At 32.8% G+C, this 18,447-nt stretch overlaps 2 protein-coding genes and 1 long non-coding RNA gene across 5 annotated transcripts; 1 reads left to right on the plus strand and 2 right to left on the minus strand.

The window, feature by feature from the left end:
• The first annotated feature begins 6,560 nt into the window (after window positions 1–6,560).
• Window positions 6,561–13,530, plus strand: LOC144575925 (uncharacterized). 3 transcript variants are annotated; one of them, XM_078326181.1, is made up of 6 exons: window positions 6,561–7,039; window positions 7,797–7,929; window positions 9,298–9,436; window positions 10,786–10,822; window positions 11,724–12,015; window positions 12,234–13,530. In XM_078326181.1, exons 1-6 carry the CDS (start codon window positions 6,833–6,835, stop codon window positions 12,356–12,358), a joined length of 933 nt encoding a protein of 310 aa, XP_078182307.1. In that variant the 5' UTR covers window positions 6,561–6,832; the 3' UTR covers window positions 12,359–13,530. The 3 variants fall into 3 exon arrangements, with proteins under 3 accessions (XP_078182307.1, XP_078182309.1, XP_078182310.1); XM_078326183.1 differs by having other exon boundaries at window positions 12,237–13,530; XM_078326184.1 differs by having other exon boundaries at window positions 11,724–12,011; window positions 12,237–13,530.
• On the minus strand, window positions 13,453–13,908 carry LOC144575926 (uncharacterized). Its single transcript, XR_013518563.1, has 2 exons — window positions 13,818–13,908; window positions 13,453–13,540 (listed from the first exon to the last, which is right to left on the minus strand). It is a non-coding gene; the product is annotated as an uncharacterized LOC144575926 (long non-coding RNA).
• Window positions 13,909–14,358: 450 nt separating this feature from the next.
• Window positions 14,359–17,013, minus strand: RAD52-1 (cobalt ion binding protein). The gene is made up of 4 exons (XM_078326185.1): window positions 16,669–17,013; window positions 15,668–15,705; window positions 15,467–15,561; window positions 14,359–14,733 (listed from the first exon to the last, which is right to left on the minus strand). Exons 1-4 carry the CDS (start codon window positions 16,941–16,943, stop codon window positions 14,596–14,598), a joined length of 546 nt encoding a protein of 181 aa, XP_078182311.1. The 5' UTR covers window positions 16,944–17,013; the 3' UTR covers window positions 14,359–14,595.
• Window positions 17,014–18,447: the final 1,434 nt, after the last annotated feature.

An 18,447-nucleotide genomic window follows, 5' to 3' on the forward strand; every position in this document is an offset into this window, starting at 1 on the left:
GTTGACAAAAGCAAATGACACCATGGAAAATTTGAGGAAATAACTTCAATTCCAACATGCCCATACTCTGGATTTGAATTCATTCCATTGGAAGGAATAGCATGATTGTAAGTCTACGTACGTAACTTTGTACCAGGGAAAGACTTTTTTCTTTGGTAAAAGAAAAAGAAAAATATTTGAAATGTATTGACAATTAATGGATATCATTAACAAATCGACAATTGTCAAAAAAAAAAAAAAAATGGTTCGAACATTTGTAATGTAATCTCTACTATATTTATAATATGCAACGAAATAGCGTGGATTTTAAGTTTTTAACTTTAAATTTATTAGATTAACCACCAATTTCTTAAGTTCAACAAGCTTTTTGGCGATATTAACTCTAAAATTATTAGATTAACTTTAAATGTCAAATTTAAATTATTAAAACCGATCTATTTTATAAGTGTCACATTTACATGTTAAATTTATATTTTTTATTAATTTAGTATAAAGTCAATAAGTAATAAAATGTTAAAAAATATTAAAAATAACTTGTGATTTTTTGTTTGACTTTATAGTAAATTGATTTGAAAACAATAAATTTGACATGTACACATCAATTGTGAAGTAGTCAACGGTTGAGATTCACAATTTGAAATCATATCGATAAGTTTTAAAGTTAAGCTCAACAATTATTTGATGAGCTTAAGAAAACTTTAGTTCTGCTCTGAAATAATTTTACTCAATAATATTATTTGATATATATGACCGGGTAAAGTTATATATATATATATATATATATATATATATATATCATATTCTGTATTTCTTGAAAAATAATATTTTTTATATCCATTCGATATAATTTTCATCTTGATTTATCGCAATAAAAAATAAATTCCTTACGATATTTATTTTGGCAACGAGTGCACAATAGGTTTGAGCAGTGAAACCGAATCTCCTGCACTTCTGGAGTAGGAAATGTTAAAAGTCATTCCAGTTTCACTCAGCAGTAGCTCTAGGAGCAAAAATTTCCTGTGCACCTCTGAGGAGGTGATCCGGTTCATTGAGCAGTTTATTTTTCTAATTGGATGGTCCAGGTCTACATCTTTTCTTACTTTAGTGGTCCCTTTTTCTAATTGGATAGGTTTGAGCAGTTTATTTTTCTATTTCCAGCAACAAGCATCGATCTTATTATCAAGGCTGTATTAACCCCTCAGCTGAAGTAAATTGAACAGATTATGCAAATGGTACCACTCATAGTATCTAACTTTAATGGGCCCCACATATAGTCCTCATTTTCTAGTTCTTATTTTCTTTTTCTCACTTTTTAAGGTTTGTGATGTCTACTGTTGGTACAAAAAAGTACAAGGAATTCATGAACGGACATCACTGTAAAGCAGTATATATAGAAAAAGAGCATAATTTTTTATTCATGGTAATTATAAAATTCAGATGTACATAAACAGATAGAGTACATCGTTTTAAATCAATATAGTAAGATCGTCAGCATTGATCGCGATCCAACATTTTATGAATCTGAGGTAATGCCTACGATTCATCTTTTTTTTTTTTGTAAAACGGTTTAAAACTACAGTCTAATTTTTTTTTTTTAAAAGATGGATTGTTGGCATTGCCTCATATTCATAAAAAAAAAGGAGGAGAAATAATTAACTAGGAAGATAGAAGTCAATTTTTTTATCCATTTGAAAAGAAGGTTAAAATTGTCATTTTTCATTTATAATTGACATTATTTCGTAATTTAAACTCATCAAATTGAAGAATGAACATATAAATAAAGTATTTGTGTTTTGATTGGTAAATATCAAGTTATTATATTTTAATAGAGAAAGAGTGAGCTATGGTATAGGCATATTACATAGCAGCATGTGCTATGGATTCATATTTCTATTTTTAAAGTTCAAATTATCAATCTGAATCACTTAACATAATCTTCATAAGAAAATGTACTTGAAAACTAAATTTTATATTTCTTTATTATTTTTTACAAATAGAAAAGAACTCCCGATAACAATGATTTTGTAGGTATCTAGAAAAATAACAAAAAATTCTAAAAAAATGTAAAATATGTTATCCAAGTGCATTTTCATCTAGAGTTTATATATAACTATTCGGATTGACTGTTTGAACTTTGCAAATAAATATATAAATCCATAGCACCGATGAATTTGTAATAAGCATATTACGATAACTTTACTCACGAAGAAATACACAAAATAAGATGTTTCAATGGGTATATAACTAATTTTCTCTATAGGAAAGATTCATGGTGATTGAGATGTCACCGGAGCAGAAAAAACAAACACGGAAACACCTATCAAGAGATTAGCTTAACAACCAAGTGATCATATCCAAAGAGAAAAATATAACCAATTGAGCGAAAGGATAAATTTGGTGAAATTAGAAAATCCAATGTTAAATGCTATGGGACCCCGGTTTGTCATCCTTAATTTCTGACGCTACACAGGTGATTATTCCGTGATTTCATCTGTACTACTAGGGGATATGCTAATTATAATTGTATAATTATATTTTAATCATAGTTATTATAGGTATTGTTTAAAAAATATAGCAACTCAAAATTAGATTACCGAGCTACTTTTATATTGTCAAAGCGTTACGCAAATACAAAAACTTACATTATAGCTCTACACTAGTAATAATATATATCACATACAATATTAACATAAATTATTACAAACCAAACCAAATGTTCAAAAAAAAAAAACTAATTTTCATTTGATAAATCTTTACCCGTCCAGTAAATCCCCATCAGTCTCCACTCTCCACTCTCCACCTCTATTTTATTGGTGGAAGCAGGATCAGCCCAATTCTCAGATTTTGAAGAATGAGCTCGAACCACAAACAAGAAACATATGCCGTTGGACAATCCGGACACACCATCCGGGGAAATGAAAGCATCGAAAGCAACCAGTTTTTTTATCACTCCAAACGAGTGCTTTTTTATGCGTTGAGAGTCGCTGATTAGTTGTGAGATGAATTTGGGTGATCTTATAGCACAACCGTAACAACTGGAGCTGCCCTTCGAGTCGAGGATCAAACATTGGCCTTAGATCATGACGCGATAAAGATGCTCTAACTTAAAAAGGCATTCTTCTTGCCAATAAAGAAACAAGGTCTATACATTAGTGAAAAGTTTATTAAGATTATTTGTTGTCATCCATCCCATGACCCATCACACCCTTGAATATATTAATCAATGGGGTGCAAAATGGTGCTGTCTTAAAATTCTCATCCAGAGTTTATTTCATATGTGAAATCATTTTCCATTATGTGCACATCTTCCTTGGTGGCTAGTGGCTACCAATCATCTCTTCCATCGATCCCATCTCTCATGCTTTAGAGATTGTGATAGATAGCTCCAATTACACGGTAACTGTAAAACCTAGCGGGGTTGTAAAATATGCTGATTGAAACTGTGTCGGCATATTAATTACCCTGTCCACTTTAAAATACCCACTAAGTTTAGTTAATTAGAATCATACCTTTAAATTACAATGCACACATTTTTTTGAACCAAAATAAATATTCATACATTTTAGTTCAAATTATTATGGAAAACTGTTTCGAAATTTCAATTTTCTTACAGTGCAAACTGGAAAACATTCTTATTTAATTCAAAATAAAAACTTACTTTTTTAGATAAAATGATTAAACTAATTTTTCATGGAAAACATTTGACGACGTAGAATAATCAGGGATATAGTCAGGATTTTTATTAGACAAAAAGAATTATTGGTACGACTAGCGGGTTATGAATTGCTATGAATTAATCAATTCAGACTGTAGACTGTTTAGGAGTAGGCAAAAAAAAAAAAATTCAGCAGTAGACAGTTGCCTACTCCTGGTTCAATGTGGCTCCGCCATTGAATATAATTATAATATTTTTTTTGTTAAAGTAAGATTACGTTAAGTCAACAAATTAATTGTCAGTTGTTATGAGATAGTAATCTGATCACTTGAACTAATTAAGAGTTTTGATGTTGACCTTGCTTGGAATAAACGAACGGATGCGTCGTGACCCTTTGATCAAGATCAGACGGATAACAGCGACACTTGAGATACTCGTAGTCAATTTGGGTAGGCTTTGCAATTTGCCAATGCCAGCGCTACATCAATTCAACAAATGCTTAGAACTTACTCAAACCTTAACAGAGCAAGTCGTTAACGTGACAACCAATTTTCAATCCCAAATGAGATAAGTGGATGCATGCACGTTATCGTACTCTGTCAAATTGCTAAATCAAAGCTGGTATTTCTAATTTAATACAACAATTAGAAGGGCTAAATTGGGAACTAGTAGGGACAACTGTTATGTTGGGTTTTAGTTAAGATAATTCCAATGTTGTTAATCTTAAAAAAATTAAAATAAAAAATGCTAAATAAGCTAATGTAATTTTATTTTCAAATTATAAAGTATAAAGGACAAAAGTATTATTTTAAATTCCTAATTAGTATTTAGGTCCTAACATATATCTTAGCAATAAAAATATTTTTACTTGACAATATAATTATTGGGGTCAATTGACTCCATTAATCTTAAAAAAAAATATTATATAGAATTATTATATATTTTAGAGTAAAATACTATTGATTCCTCAACTGTATTTTGAAAATTTTATATGATCGACATCTATATCTTGAAAGTCAATCTCAAAGAATCAACGAAGACAATTTATGAAATTATAGGATAAACAAGGAAAATCAGGACTATGCTGTGGCTAATTAATTATGACTATAATAAGGGTTAAATGGCAAATTAACAAGAGCAAACTTACATACTAATAATAGTTTTTTTCTTCAGCAGTATTCACAATTTTTTAGTGTTTATCTAAAAAATAACATCAAGACAAAAGGGACGGAACAGAAAAAAGGCATTTCGTTACTGTTACATAGACGACCATATATAGGTGCATAACTTATAGATTCGGATAAGGATACAAAAACATGAAAATATTAATTACTTCTCTCAGAAAAAACCTTGTACATTTTTTTAATCCATTCCTTAATTCCCGTAAATACTTTCCCGTTCCGTTTTTGCCACTGTAAGACAGAGACGGGCCAACTTCACGTCCGTCGGGAGATGCAATTTTGTAAAGTGCCGAGGGGCATTTTCGTCATTTTGGTAATGGGAGAAGGTGAGTGCCCAACTGTACAAATATTATTATAGTAGCCATGTTGGACCAAAGACACAGGATGATGCATCATACCAAACAGTGAAATATAATAGTAGCGATGTGTTATTTTCATATACGCCCCTACAATTTCTGAAAATCTTTTATCATCTTCTTTGTATAGAAATTTGGGATTTTATTTTATTTTAAATAGAACTAAATTTAAATATTTTGAGGGAACAAGTAAGTTGAACTTTTTTTTTATTTATAAAAAAAGCTCTAGGCGGAAAAATTTACTTCACTGCATGCAAAGTAACCATTGAAAACTGCCTCCACCGACCCGCATAATTGGTGGAGCTGTTTTTCATAAAAAAACGTCCAGCTTGCTTATTTTGTTGAAATAATTAAGTTTAGTTCTATTTTAAATAAAAAATTGAAATTTGGCTAACATATTTAGTCATGTCATGTAAAGGACTGTGTATAATTTAACAAAAAGTTTATGAATTAAATTTAGTAATGACTATGTATAATATTTAAGCCTACAAATAAAGCAAGCTCCGGCAAGCTAATAGTAGCTCTAATTTGATTTTTTTTTTTTTTACAAGTTGAAATCAAATTTAAGGTAGAAATTCACCGGGCTAATAAGTCCCATACTAATATGAACTTAAGTTGATGCCGAACTTCACACAAACTCAATTATTTATTTTGCTTATATTTATTTCATGTTATTTATTTGAAGAAAGTAAATTGTAAAATAATTAATTGTCAATTTATTCTAAATGAAAAATATTTAATTATAAATATTTTATTGATAATGTAATAAACTAAGATCTATTTACATTTGTAACTAAAAAAAGATTATCCTGGATTATATTAATTTTGGCGAGATATAAATTAAATAATTAACTAGCTAGCTTTGTTCAAGTCAAACTCAAATGATCGAGTCAGTATAAATAACTTTGTACTCTAACTAGTTAAAAATCTAATATATAGAATGACTTGAACCAACTACAAATTATGAATTAAACTTACATCCCTAACATAATTTGAGCTTTCTTTAAATATCCCACAAACTAAACCCAAAAGAAGTAAATGAAGAAGTTCTCTTAGGACCTGTTCGGCTGCTAGACGGGAAAAAAACTTAGGTTCAGATCCAATTTGAATTGTCGAAACACTCTGCGTGTGGAAAAAAAATTCACTTAGAGTGAAAATTTTTTTCCCCACAGACACAGTACCGACCGAACAGGCCCTTAATGCATCTTCCAAGCTTCTCCAAAAAAAAACGTTCTCTTAAGAAAATTAATTGTTGCTTTATGTGTGAAATGTAAATGCGGAAGTTTGGAAGAGTATAAGTGCAAACATCACTATAGAAAAAAATTCTCCATAAGTTGGTGCTATATAATGCTTATATCAGTCTACCCTACTGTCTGTCCTTCTTTTTCCTTAACTTTATCTTTCCCTCTCCCTCTCTCCCTCCTCTCTCTCTCTTTCTCTTGTCTCTACCCCTCTAACCCTTAACCTTAGCCAAAATTTCCCCTAACCTTTGAAGATACATCTCTCCTTGTTCTTGGCCATCTCTAATTCTAGATCAATAAAGAGTTAATAGATTGTGCATATCTACATAGTACTACTACAGAGAAGTTAGGAAGAGAGAGATAGAGGAGAGAAAAATTAAGAAGAGGTGAGGGGGAGATATGAGTCCACAAATGAATGCAAATAACAACAATTTGGGAGTAAATGGGCAGTTTGGAGATACAACCTACACAAAGGTGTTTGTAGGAGGTTTAGCATGGGAGACACAAAGAGACACCATGAGGAAGTACTTTGAGCAGTTTGGGGACATTTTGGAGGCAGTTGTCATAACTGACAAGAACACTGGTAGATCCAAGGGCTATGGATTTGTATGTATCCTTTCTTTTTCTTTTTTTTTTCTTTTTTTTTAACCTTATTATTTGTTCTTTCTTTCTTTCTTCCTCCTTTTTATTTTGAAAAAGAAGGAAGTTTGTCCTCTATTTTCTTTCATTCAATCCTTGTTAATCAACTTTTACCTATTTTGCAACAATTTACCCCTATTGCATATCTGTCTTGTATATGCATTTTTATGATTTCATCATTTTATACAGTGAGTAATTAATTTAGTAATAACAGAGATCTTCTGCAAAATTGGCCTCTAAAAGAACAAGTCCCAATTAGGTTAGTCATGAGTCATGACTGCTGATTGATTTAATTATTAGTTATAGTTTAAAGTAAACCTATATATCTATACAAAAATACAAAGAGAAAAAAGTAAACAGATACTACAACTCTTTTTGTTTTTATAAATCTCAAATATGAACTCTTACATACGGTTCCTTTTTTCTGAATTTTGATGGTTGCTAGTTGCTACCTCTCTCTCTCACTTTCTTACTCAAGGACCCACACTCACACCCACTTAGCGCACTAAAAACAAGGTTAAGTATGCTAAGAACACCATAATATATCTATGTAGCCTATGAGGAATGTATGCCTATGCATAGTTTACATGCGATAATGGAATATCATAGTAATGTGCAAGGGAATCGATATTAATAATTTTTTTAGTTCCTCTTTTTGGATGCTTATATATGACATAAAGTTATCAAGTAATATGTTTATATGATCATGGGATTCATATTGCAGGTAACTTTTCGTGAACCCGAGGCAGCGATGCGTGCTTGTGTAGATCCCGCACCGGTAATAGACGGGCGAAGAGCGAATTGCAACCTTGCTTCACTCGGAGTTCAAAGATCTAGACCTACAACTCCTCAACATGGTATATACCTCAACCTTTTCTCATCTGTTATATATATACACTCTATTATTTATAAGTATTTTGAATGTATTGCATCCTCTTCTTAAGAAAAGCAATTGAAGGTTGATTCATATAATTAATGTACGCCAAACAAAAGATTTCCATTTCTTCTTTATCAACTGTGGCCAATATTATATATCATTTGGTTTGGTGCCACAATTGTTTAAACATTTGTTCTCTCAAAATTTTGGAATATGTCAACTTAATTTATCTTAAATCTTTTCTATCTTTTCAAGATATTTTGCCATTCTAGTATTTCATTTTTTCTTTGTTATTTTCAAATCTCATTGCTTGATGTACAAAGTTTTGTAATTTCACATTCATTTTTTTCCTCTGCAAAGTGCTAACAAGAGTAGAGAACAGTCTATGTAAAGCTACTATTTACTTTTATGATTGCAGACACTTCTCTTAATAGAGAAGGCAAGACAACAAAGTAAATCATTTTATTTGTAAGAACTTCATTGATCCATTACATTCAAATCTAAAATGTAAGGTGCATGAAATGTAAACATTTTTACCAACAAATATACCTGTTTGACAAAACAAAACATACACACAAAAACCTAATTAATGGGTGAGAGTAGCTTGATTTGTTTACCTCTTTAAAGAATATCTACTTAAATGGTTAGGGAAGTGGTTGAAAACCGAACCCATTCCATATAAAGAAGTTATACTACTAGGTTAACTAATTAGACATGGTATTTTGATAGAGAAATGATTTTAATTTGTACATGTAGCATCATATGGTATATATATACCGGTATACCCAATTCTAAGACATAAATAGGCATACTACGTACAAATATGGTTGTCAAGTAGGTCGTTTAATTTTTATACCATTCAAATTAATTATTGTGATGTTACCAAACAGTAAAACTAGACTGGATCATTGAATTAGTGATTTTCAATGTGATTTAATAAATAATAGTAAAGAAATTCCAAAAAAATGTAAAATTTGGTATTCAAGCATATTTTAATATAGAGATCACATCTAATGGTTTAGATCGACATTTTGAACTTTGAAAATTAAAAAACGATTTAGTTGCACAGAACCTCATTAACAATTTATTTGATATTAGCCTAATGCCAGGTATATGAATTTTGAATGAACCATGCTTTTGTTCTGTGTGTGTTATTTCTTGGAATTTTAAAACAAAGGGGTTTGCCGTTTGCATCATGAAAATTTGTAATTATATAATACACAGTATCGATATATTGAAGTCTCCAATGAGTCCAATGACCATATAAATACACAGTTACACACACAAGATAAAAGACCCTTCACTTTTTGATTTGCTAACAGCTCCAGCTAAAATTTAAAATATGCAGGAGGGAACTACAGGGGCGTTAGAGTGGTGAAATCATTGAATGGAGGGATTCAAGGTGGCACTACAGCATTTGCATCTCCTGCTGCCTATCCCCATTATGCCCTTCAACAAAGCTTGGGTTTTCCTTACAATGTCTATGGGTATGTGCATGTGCTCCTTTTTCTTTTTCTTTTTCTTTGCAAAATCTCTTTTTTTTTTCATGAACAGATACTACTGTGGTTTTTGTTTGAGACCTGTGCCTAGTCATATGTGTTACATTACATATATGATTTTGTTGGCTGGTTGTTATCTTTTCTTTGGCTCTCAAAATCACACAATTTATTAAAAAAAAAAAATTTCTGCACAATTTGTAAATAGTAGATAAATAAATTATCCAAAATGACTTCAAGTCTTTACCAATAAAAAGAAAAATAAATGTTGTAAATTATTGATAGATAATTTATTCTATGATCGAGTACACATGCATCGTAATGATTGTCTTAAATAGTTTGTCACATCCTTCTTTTTGAAATTTGTTGTACATAGCAATATTTTTACAATATTTGATGCACTATATTAATACTTTTACAATGAGTTTATACTTATAAAAATAAATTGAAAATTATATTAAAATTTATTCAATTTTTTTATATACAAAATGACCATTTCTTTTATAGCTTCTCAATATCCATTTGAGACATTTTGTTTTATTATTAATACAACAATTATTACATTTAAGTTGGATGGTGTACAAAATATCGGCCACAGAGAATCTCTACACTTATCCTGTTTCCATTTTCCAATATCCCGAGACCAAAAGAACTGTAGACATTACAAACTATAGAAAGGATTCCAGTCACGTGCATGTCACATGTATGTAACATGGCATCTGGGGCTGCATTGTACACTTTTTAGCTGGCTCGCTTGCTCTGTCTCTCTCTCTCTTCTTTTGATTGGCCTCTCTCTCTCTCTTCGCGTGCAATGTGGGTGTTATGATAGATACCCATGTTCCGCAACAGACATGCGGATCAATCATTTTGACCACTCATTTCATTTCCCTCCAAGAGGTTGAAAAATTTTGCTCATTTTAGCGCGTTAATTTTTCAAAAAATTTACACAAAAACATATTAAAAAATAAATGCTTAGGTGGTATGCAAGCAATGCCTAATTATTAAAAATAAGGTAAGAAAATAAATAAAGCATAGAAGAATAAATGTATAAGAAAAGAAGAAAGACAAAAGGAAGAAAAGGAAAACATCCATGTAAAGGGGACACAACGGTCTTGTTCAACACAGTTTAACTGAATTTTTTTTTCACGTGCATAGTAACAAACAGTTCAATTTGACCCATATTTTACGTCCGTTCCCAATCTCATGTATCTGTCGAACAGGACCTACCAGTGTATATATAATTTCAAGATACTATTTCATGATTCTATGATATTGATTTTTGTAAGATGGGGCTGTTAAAATTCTTTTTTGTTTTCATGTTTTTCTCTCAACAAATGCAGGTATCCTCAATACTCTGCAGACTATGCCTACCCCACGGTTCGTACAACATGTTTCCAACTTTTGCATTTGCATTTAAAATCTCTCAAATTTTGGTACCAAATGGCAAACAACAGTATATTTGTTTGCTTCAAAAAGCTTAGTACATGTCCCTGAAATTGGTCCCCCTGTTTAACCAATTAGAGAACATATCTTCTTCTCTGATCAGGCAAACTGCCACCCCTGCAATAACTTTTTCTAGTGAGTTGATATATAATATACAGTATAATATATGGTATTATTGTAATGTGTATACCAAGATTACCAGGTAATATATTTTGCATAGTATATTGCATTTGAGAGATACCAAGCAATGACAGTTTTTCTCTACAAAAAAAAAAAAAAATGACAGCTTCTTTGCCAAAACATTGTTCTGTTTTCTTTATGGTTACCCAAATATTTGTTACAAATGCATGCTAAAGCTCACACATGGGCTGGGCCCGTTTCTATCTAATTGAAGCCCACCACCTTCCCCTGCCCATTACCAAATCTCTTTTCTCTCTCTTCCATTGTTGGTGAAGGAGCACATGGGGAGGGAGAGATGTTGGGGTCCTTGTCTACCTAAATAGCTATCCATATACAAAAAAATTTAAGAGAAATATGCAGCACCTAAATATGTGCAATGAAATTTAGATGGACTCTGGGGCCCAGTAGGCCCTTTGAATCAAGATGCTTTATTCATTTCTTTTTATGCCTTTTCTTTTGCCCCATTTGGGTTAGTAACCCTCAAAGAATCATTTTGGTCTTTTTAAATTATTTGTTAAGAAAAGAAAAGGTGATTTAGATCAATCTTCATATATTTGCAAAAGGAATTTAGAGAATATGAAGAACTGCACTAATTAATTTAATACACAATTAAGCATTGACATCTAATTAACCTTCTGTATGATTTTATTCTCAGAACTACTACAACATTTACGGTGGCGCAGCAGCTGCTACTCAATACCCAGTTTATGGAGGTGCATCAGGAATGATGACGGGTACCAATGCATATTACCCATATTACCAGTTCGGCCAGGGTGGTACAAACGGTTCTGTGGGGCCCACTTACAGCGGTGGCCAGAATTACGGGATGCAGTATCCTCAGATGTTTCAATTCTCGACAGTTGCTTCTACGGCAGCTGGACTTACTGGATTCGCACCAAACTACGGCACCCCATTGTCTCTTGCACCGAGCCCACCAACACAAGCAGGTTTTCTTTGCTTTATTTTCTTTTATGCAATTAAGGACATAGTATTCTTCATCTTTTGAAAAAGGTCATGTTAATGTCAGCTTGATAGTTATTTTTTTAAATTGGGATGTTTTTTTTTCACTCACAGTTTGAAATATTTTTAAGATGATGATATATCAATTGCTTAATATCACCCTTTTTATTTTAATGAATTAACAATGTGTTGTTTTATTCTGAAGCAGGCATAACCATGGCTATGACGCCACCGACTCTGCCGTCTCCTGTCCAGTCAACACCTCATCCTTTTAGGCTTATTCCCTCTCATTTTGCTGTGTCAGCTGCACCTGAGCAACCCTTGGCCTAACCATGGTTTATCTTTCTTATTCCATACTCTGCTATCATCTTTTATGCATGTTATAGTCCTAAGAAAGGACACATTTAACTTGAAAGCCTTGGAGAATTGAACTCTCAAGGTTTTCCACATGGCCATGGAAATTGCTTTTTGACCCTAGGATGGGTTCAAGGCAAAGAAAATGACCCAATTGTGGGTTATTTGGCTAACAAAGAACATTCACCAAATAGATAATTTCGAACAAAAAGAGAATCTAATTTAAAGCCTAAGCTCCTTGGAGGGCTTTGGCTCAGAATTTGCTCAACTAGGTTTTAATTTGCAAAATCATCAACTCTGTTGAGCAAATTTGAAAATCCAAAACAGTGCATCAGTAGGACCTCAAACCTTTTTTAAACTTTAGGACTTCAAATCTTGTTTTTCTTTTCTTGTGATACTGCAACCTAATTTCTTTTCAGTAAAAGGTGAATTGGTTGCAGAACCCTTGGACATAAGTTAAACCCTAGATTATCTTTTGAGTTTTAATATTAGGCTCTCTGGTAGCTTGATATTCAGTCAAGTTTAGGTGACACATGACACTACAACCTCCCATGACATAATCCCTCTACCAAACTTTCATGCAGTGAATAACTTAGTGTAACCAACCATCCTAACATTCATTAATATTTTTTAATATTTTTTTTGCATTTAATTGGTTAAGGCTCAAAGGTGAGACTTAAGCAATGTCGAAGACAGGTTTTAACCAAAAGGAGAGCTAGTGTTTGTTTTATGCATTTAGCTCTACTTCCTGTCCTTTTAACTTGAAAAAGAATCTCCAAAAATGGATTTGGGATTCAAATTTTTTTTTTCTTTCCGGTACCAAGAGATAGATTTTTGTTCTCTTGGTCCCACATGACAGTCATATCGTCCGCAAAAAAAACCATGGTTAGGTCAAGAACCACCCCCTCCCCAAATTTTCTCTCTCATCGCCTCCCCCAACTCTCTCTTCTCCCTCTCCCTCTCTACTGGCAGTAGAGAGACTTCATTGCTTTTTATTTTAGTGTAATATTAAGATTATATTTGTAATAAGTACTTCATGTAGCTTGATGTACCTTAGGAGAAGATATTTGTTTTATTTTCTACTGGACCTGTAATGTAATTTACCTCTTGCTGTTCTAGTTAAGAACTATATTTCTCTTCTGGTCTCTTGATTGATTCCTGATACTAGGGGTGCAAAAGGATTGGATGGCGGTAAAACTATCCGTATCAGTTTTTATTTTTTAGATATGGATACGGATCGGATATCTATAGATATATACATAAATCTTTTCATAATAAATATTAAATTTTATGGTACATATATACTATTCAGATATAGATAATTATAATTTTAAACTATATTCATCTCCGTATCTGCACAAATATTCGAATATCATATATCCATATTTAATTTCCGGATATGGATCCGGATATTGCACCCCTATAATCATGTAACTGTCTTTTTACTTTTTCCCCTTTGGTATTTGCAAAAGATGCTTTAAGCTCAAATGTGGCATCTTAAAGATGTCATTTTACTGTGTGATTTTTTTCAGAACACTGCTTGTTTAGTATTTATTAGTCTTTCTCTATATTTCGGAGGTAAGCATAAGAGTAATAAAAAGCACAGCACCTCTATTGTAACCGAATCTAAATTTTACCTTTTTTATTAAATGTGTAAAACAAACAATACTATGACGAACATAAAAAATAGAGCCATCAATTTGTAAAGAGTGTTTTATTCTTTCAGAATAATCATATTTAAGAATACAAGGACCTACATCCAAATAATACAAAGTGACAACAACATCTGTATTCGTCAAAAGTTGACATACCTGTACCAGTTAAATCTGAACCCTAGTATGCACAACTGCACGTTTTAAATATATGATAAAAATAATACGCATTATTGGATTTCAAGGTTCGGATATCATGATTTTGGATACTAAAAGACACCGTGCATACAAAAACAACAAATAAAAAACTTATAATAAAATCACATTACTAAAGGCTACTTCAAGAAATCAGAAAGTAGAAGATCCACATTACTAAATCAATAGTTACTTAACAATCTTTCAACAAAATCAATCCAAAACATCATCAACTACACATTTTACTTGTGTCGAAGATACCAACAACAGTATCTGCCCTTCTTATAGTTAAGGAACTGGCGTACCAGAAAAGAGGGACCTATTGACAAAATGGATGACTAACGACCATGGCTACCATACACAGTTCTAGTCTTCGGGGTAGAGTTGTAACCCTAAACCTAGCCTTGCACAGGCACGTCTAAAAGCCATAGCTTCGGCTTTCTGTACTGGATCTCCAAAAGTTGTATCATCCACACAGCTCGTACCAGTTGCCTCTCTGTATATCTGGGAAATAACAAGTAGATAAAAAAAATGTAAAATTAGCATCTAAGTGTTGTAACCAGAAATTTCTATTAATCATGAAATTATCATAATAATAAAATAATTTAATAATCCATGCAGTCCTTTGGAGATGCATCAGCAAGATGAGAAATAGTGTCCAATAAAACATATGAACTAGAATATCATACACCATAGAAAATCAACAGAGTATATCCTTCAATGGAGAAACCATCATTTTGCCATTTTCTTAAAGTGATCCAAAGTATCTTTCTCCATAGAGGTGTTTCTTTTCATTGATGTAGGAGAAAGAATAGGTGGTTGCTTTATTGTTCTTATATTTTGTTTCTTTTAAAGGGCCATTCATGAAATATGTGTGAATTGTAAGGGCCTAATCATGTAATGGAAATGAACAAAGGCCCAATTCAGGTCAGGCCAGTGACTCAGGGAGCACAAAATCCACAAAACTTGAAAGATGAGAAACAGAGTTGCTATTTGCATATAAGAAACTATCCACTGAGCATATTTACCAAAAATATCATGTCTTGGCTTTTAGGCACCTCCTAGTTTCCTACTTGTAACAGGTACTGGTATCAAGCAATTCACACATTTAAATTGGAAATTGGATATCATCCAATAGAAACCCATCTATGGTGAATTACCAGCTAACAGTACTGGCCTTAGTGGAGCGGTAAGTTTGTTCAGGTCGACTTGGTAAGATGAGGAGACGAGAGAGTACCTCTGAATCAGTTCCATGCAGAGTGACACGGTAAACAACAGAAACCTTATTCCCCTCAGGGGAGTAGACTATGCTTCTAACTTCACCGGACCACTCTACAAAATAGAAATGAAAGAAAAATTAGAGAAACTAAGATAAACCAAAAGTAGGTTTCTTTCTTCAAAATTTAGAACAAAATTTAGAAGGCAAGAAAAGGCATACCGGGTGCATGGAGGTTCAGTAACCTATTGAGAGTGTGCCTGAAAAAAAAAACTTTTCAGTGATTATTACATATGCTGCTTCAAATTTCGTGTGGCCTCAAAAGTCTTTTGCCATCTATTCCTTGGTTGATCTACCTTTTTCGTGAAAGTAAATTGAATTTTGTGTATATTATTCTAAAGTTAAAATTACACATTTTATCTTTCAAAATTTATATGTTTGGAACAGGATTGCTTGATTAGCTCATCCTGCTTTGTTACTATTATTGCTATAAAACTTTGATGTTCTTTTTATTATGTACTGGTGTGCCCTGTGATTGGTGTTATCTTCATTTTGTTGTTGTAATAGGGGTAGTTACTTGCTAGGTCTTTCAGTCCTATTATAGTCTTTAGTTTGATTTGTAATTGTAATCACCTGACTTAACTCATAGTTGTTTGGAATTATGTTCAGATTTTAAATTCCCTATGATTTTTAATGAAATCGGTAGATACAAGTTCGTGTTTTTTATTTGCATAATTTATTGTTTTTCACTTTTTCTTGATTTTGGCATAATTGTACTTTCACACTCCATCAAAGCTTAATTTGACCTCAGAAAGTTAAGCGTCAAACCCGAGAGTAAGAAATATCCTCCTATGACAAATTACTCGCATTGTGCATGTTTGGTTGTGAGTGAGTGGGGAGTAAGCCCCTTAAACGAGGAGTAAATTTGAAGGAATAAGATGGAGTAACATTTGAGTTAGTCCGGAGTAAGTTAACTTACTCCACCTGTGAATCCCACCGTCAGAATAACATTCATATTTCAATTTTCTCTCTTCACAGTTACTCCACCAAACATGATTAACTTAATCCACTTTAATTTGGAGTAAGCAATTTAATCCTTCCTAACTTTACTCTACAACCAAACATGCACATTGACATTGGCATAAATTTAGGTACTAAGTTATTAGCAAACATCTCCCTAACACAAACCAACAAAGGATCAAAACCGAAAGTAAAGTACTAACCAGGGGACGTATCTGAGAGAGACACCGTTTTTTTCCACATATGTACAGATGAGGGAATCTGGAATCTTCATGTTGAGTTTCTTCAAGACCTCCGACAGCGGTCTGTTGATCCCCTCCGTCGGGACCGCCGCCTTCTCATCCTCCAGCTCCTCGGGCGCCGCTTTGATCCTCGGCTTGGCGGAGTACGATAGGTTGATGGCGTACCGCGGGGCAAACGACCGGGGCTGAGCGATCCTTGAGAAGTGGCGGAGGATTGATTTTGCACCGCCAGACATGGTTAATTGAAATTTGAAAGCGAGAGGGTTTAGAGAAGCCACTGGCGGAGTGTTGTACTGTGCTTCAAGGGTTTAGTACTTTGAATTCGCATCCTCTGAGATACCTCAAACTTTGCGTATTTTACGGAAAATCCCAACCGTTTAAAGACGTTCTGCACGATTATTAAAGCACACAAAAATACTGATCCCTACATCACCCCCGAATAGGCACCGGACACGTCGGTCACGCAAAAGTTGAGATATCTCAGAGGATACGCACGCTAGTACTTCAGTACTCAGTAGTCAGTAGTGGTTTTTAAGGTTTTGTTCTTCTGGGACTTTTTATTAGGCATTTTGTGTAGTGGGTCGAGTTACGATGTTTATATTCTCGTATAGGCACAGTGACAAATAAATAGTTCGGGTTCAGTTCAGCTGAGTCAAAAGTTCGTGATTCAGAAATAATTTGATTATAATTTGAGAATGATTCGGTACCATAAGGAAGAAAAGAGAACTCAATAAAAAAGGAATAAAAAAAATTCTTTTTTTTGACGTTTTATTCGTGAACAATTCGCATTTTATTTGCGAATAAAATGTATAATACGTTATTTGTGTTTTATTCGATGTTCGATTCGAAAACGTAAAAAAAGAATTATACGAGAATTATTCGCGTATTATGTTACTATGCGTATAGATTGGTAGCAACCCAAGTGACAAATTCATCATTTAAAAATAATTTCGTAAGATTTAAACTTTATGTTTTGAATATTTTATAATCCAGAAATAATTAGTAGTTTTACAATGAAAATGATTGAAATACTGAAATTCTTTGAAAATAAACCAAAATATTATAAAATTTGACAAATAAATAGTGTATTATTAAACTCATCAAATTAAAAAATAAATTTTCTGTTAAATACTGAAAAAATGATACGAATATTTTCCAACTATTATTACTATAATAGGAAAGTCCTTTGCACTTGATTTTGGATATGGTGTTAACAACCGTTACTTAGGATGTGCTTCAAATGGAGAACTAGGGAGGGAGGGGAGAGAGCTCGTCAAATTGGAGCTGATCGGATGAATTCACATGCTCCAGCGGGGGGGGGGGGGGGGGGGGGGGGGGGCAGCGAGGGAGCGTAGGGAAATAAAGAGGAACGAGTATTGTACGGAGAGAAGCATCACGTAGAATTTAGCAAAATATGTCATTCCAAATCAAAATGTAAATTCTACTGTTTAGAAGAAAGCGTTGCTGCTTGTTGCCTTCCTCACTTTTTCTTCCCCTTCCACTACGTATCAAGTTATGGAGCACAATCTTAAATACGTAACACAGACAATATTAACATTTTCCGAATACATTTTAAGTCAAATCATGCATATTGATGCCAAAAATGAATGGTAAGCTTCCGCATATAGTAATTTAAATCATGAACTATAATTGTTTATCGCGAGCAATAGTATTTGACTTTTGAGTTAGGCGAGTGAATATATATTACATACTAATTCATAATATGGTTTTATATTTTTA

Source organism: Carex rostrata, chromosome 24, assembly GCF_964058835.1.
Source record: "Carex rostrata chromosome 24, lpCarRost1.2, whole genome shotgun sequence".
NCBI lineage: Eukaryota > Viridiplantae > Streptophyta > Magnoliopsida > Poales > Cyperaceae > Carex > Carex rostrata.